Source organism: Limulus polyphemus, unplaced genomic scaffold (genome assembly GCF_000517525.1).
Source record: "Limulus polyphemus unplaced genomic scaffold, Limulus_polyphemus-2.1.2 Scaffold11811, whole genome shotgun sequence".
Taxonomy (NCBI): domain Eukaryota; kingdom Metazoa; phylum Arthropoda; class Merostomata; order Xiphosura; family Limulidae; genus Limulus; species Limulus polyphemus.
Window position 1 is genome coordinate 5,663 of NW_013677421.1, and position 1,682 is coordinate 7,344.

Consider the following 1,682-nt stretch of genomic DNA (forward strand, 5'->3'; position numbering starts at 1 on the left):
AATAACAGGGGAGAGGTTCCTGTACAACTTTATACACATAACAGGGGAGAGGTTCCTGTACAACTTTATACACATAACAGGGGAGAGGTTCCTGTACAACTTTATACACATAACAGGGGAGAGGTTCCTGTACAACTTTATACAAATAACAGGGGAGAGGTTCCTGTACAACTTTATACACATAACAGGGGAGAGGTTCCTGTACAACTTTATACACATAACAGTGGATATGTTCCTGTACAACTTTATACACATAACAGGGGAGATGTTCCAGTACAACTTTATACAAATAACAGTGGAGAGGTTCCTGTATGTTATTTGTATAAAGTTGGGGGAGAGGTTCCTGTACAAAATAGGTACTAACACTTCAGTGTACTGTCTTCATCTTACAATACCTATTAACACTTCAGTGTACCGTTTGCCTCTTACAATACCTACTAACACTTCAGTGTACTGTTTACTTGTCAGATTCCTGTGCCTTAAGAACAAGTCCACGGCATCAGTAGTTTTCTTCACATTCACAGAGAAACATCCTAGTGTCCAGCAAGGCCCTCCATATCTGTTACCACTATTAAACTTTGTATGGTTTTTACTTCTAGCTGTAGAAGGGTGAGTTTCTTGTATTGTAGTTATTGTTAATTGTTCAGTTTACTATAAGACATGTAATAATGGAACAAGGTGAACAGAAAAAGCCGTAGAAAAAAATTCAACTTTTAAACAAGTGAATATTGAGGTTATTTAAGTATTATACATTTAAAATAAGTATAAGAAGAAGAACATTTAGAATTTGAACATTACACACATTGTTAGTGTATTTATTACAGTGTTTGTACAAGAATGAATACATTTAGAAGTGATAATTCACAGGGTATTTTTGAAATATTATGGCCTTCACCAAGTGTTACAAAATGTCAATAGCTTGTATGTTGTAGACTCACACAAAAACTTTAAAGACATTTTCAAAGTTTGATGAGTTGAATGAGCAAAGTTTAACCTCCAATAAGTTTGAAGCTTATTTTAAGAACACATTTGTCAAAGAGTTAAACTTAACGCTTGTATTTATAGAATCATACTTTAATACTAGACAAGAATACCAATGTGTTTATTATTAACGATGCTTGCCGTTACCGTTTGATCCTGCAAGGTCTTGTATGTCTAATCTTCTTGCTAGCTTCACCTGCCGTTAATGTTGCTTGTATTTATAGAATCATGCTTTAATACTAGACAAGAATACCAATGTGTTTATTATTAACGATGCATGCCGTTACCGTTTGATCCTGCAAGGTCTTGTATGTCTCATCTTCTTGCTAGCTTCACCTGCCGTTAATGTTTTCTTTCTTCTGGATCTTAAGATTAGTGTTAAACTGTAATATTATATGAATATAAAGTAAAAGTTATCATTTTCTCACACAGTGGAAAGTTACCAGTTTTTACTGTCCTATGTGAAATGTACCAACCATCAATAAACAGAGATCCAGCTTATCCAGAAGTATGTATACCCCTTTATAAGTTACAAAGTTGCCTATAAAGTTGTACTGGAACATCTTCCCTGTTATTTGTATAAAGTTGTACTGGAACATATCCACTGTTATGTGTATAAAGTTGTACAGGAACCTCTCCCCTGTTATTTGTATAAAGTTGTACAGGAACCTCTCCACTGTTATGTGTATAAAGGTAAGAGG

General features: G+C 34.5%; 1 protein-coding gene across 1 annotated transcript in view; it reads left to right on the top strand.

The window, feature by feature from the left end:
* LOC106476849 (Golgi to ER traffic protein 4 homolog) overlaps positions 1 to 1,682 on the top strand; it is a gene marked incomplete at its 5' end in the record, with an annotated part of 9,844 nt that overhangs the window by 3,226 nt on the left and 4,936 nt on the right. Inside the window, 2 exons of the mRNA XM_013937467.2 lie at positions 469 to 609; positions 1,414 to 1,489. Coding sequence (XP_013792921.1) covers positions 469 to 609; positions 1,414 to 1,489 — 217 coding nt within the window. The remainder of the gene's footprint in view (positions 1 to 468; positions 610 to 1,413; positions 1,490 to 1,682) is intronic.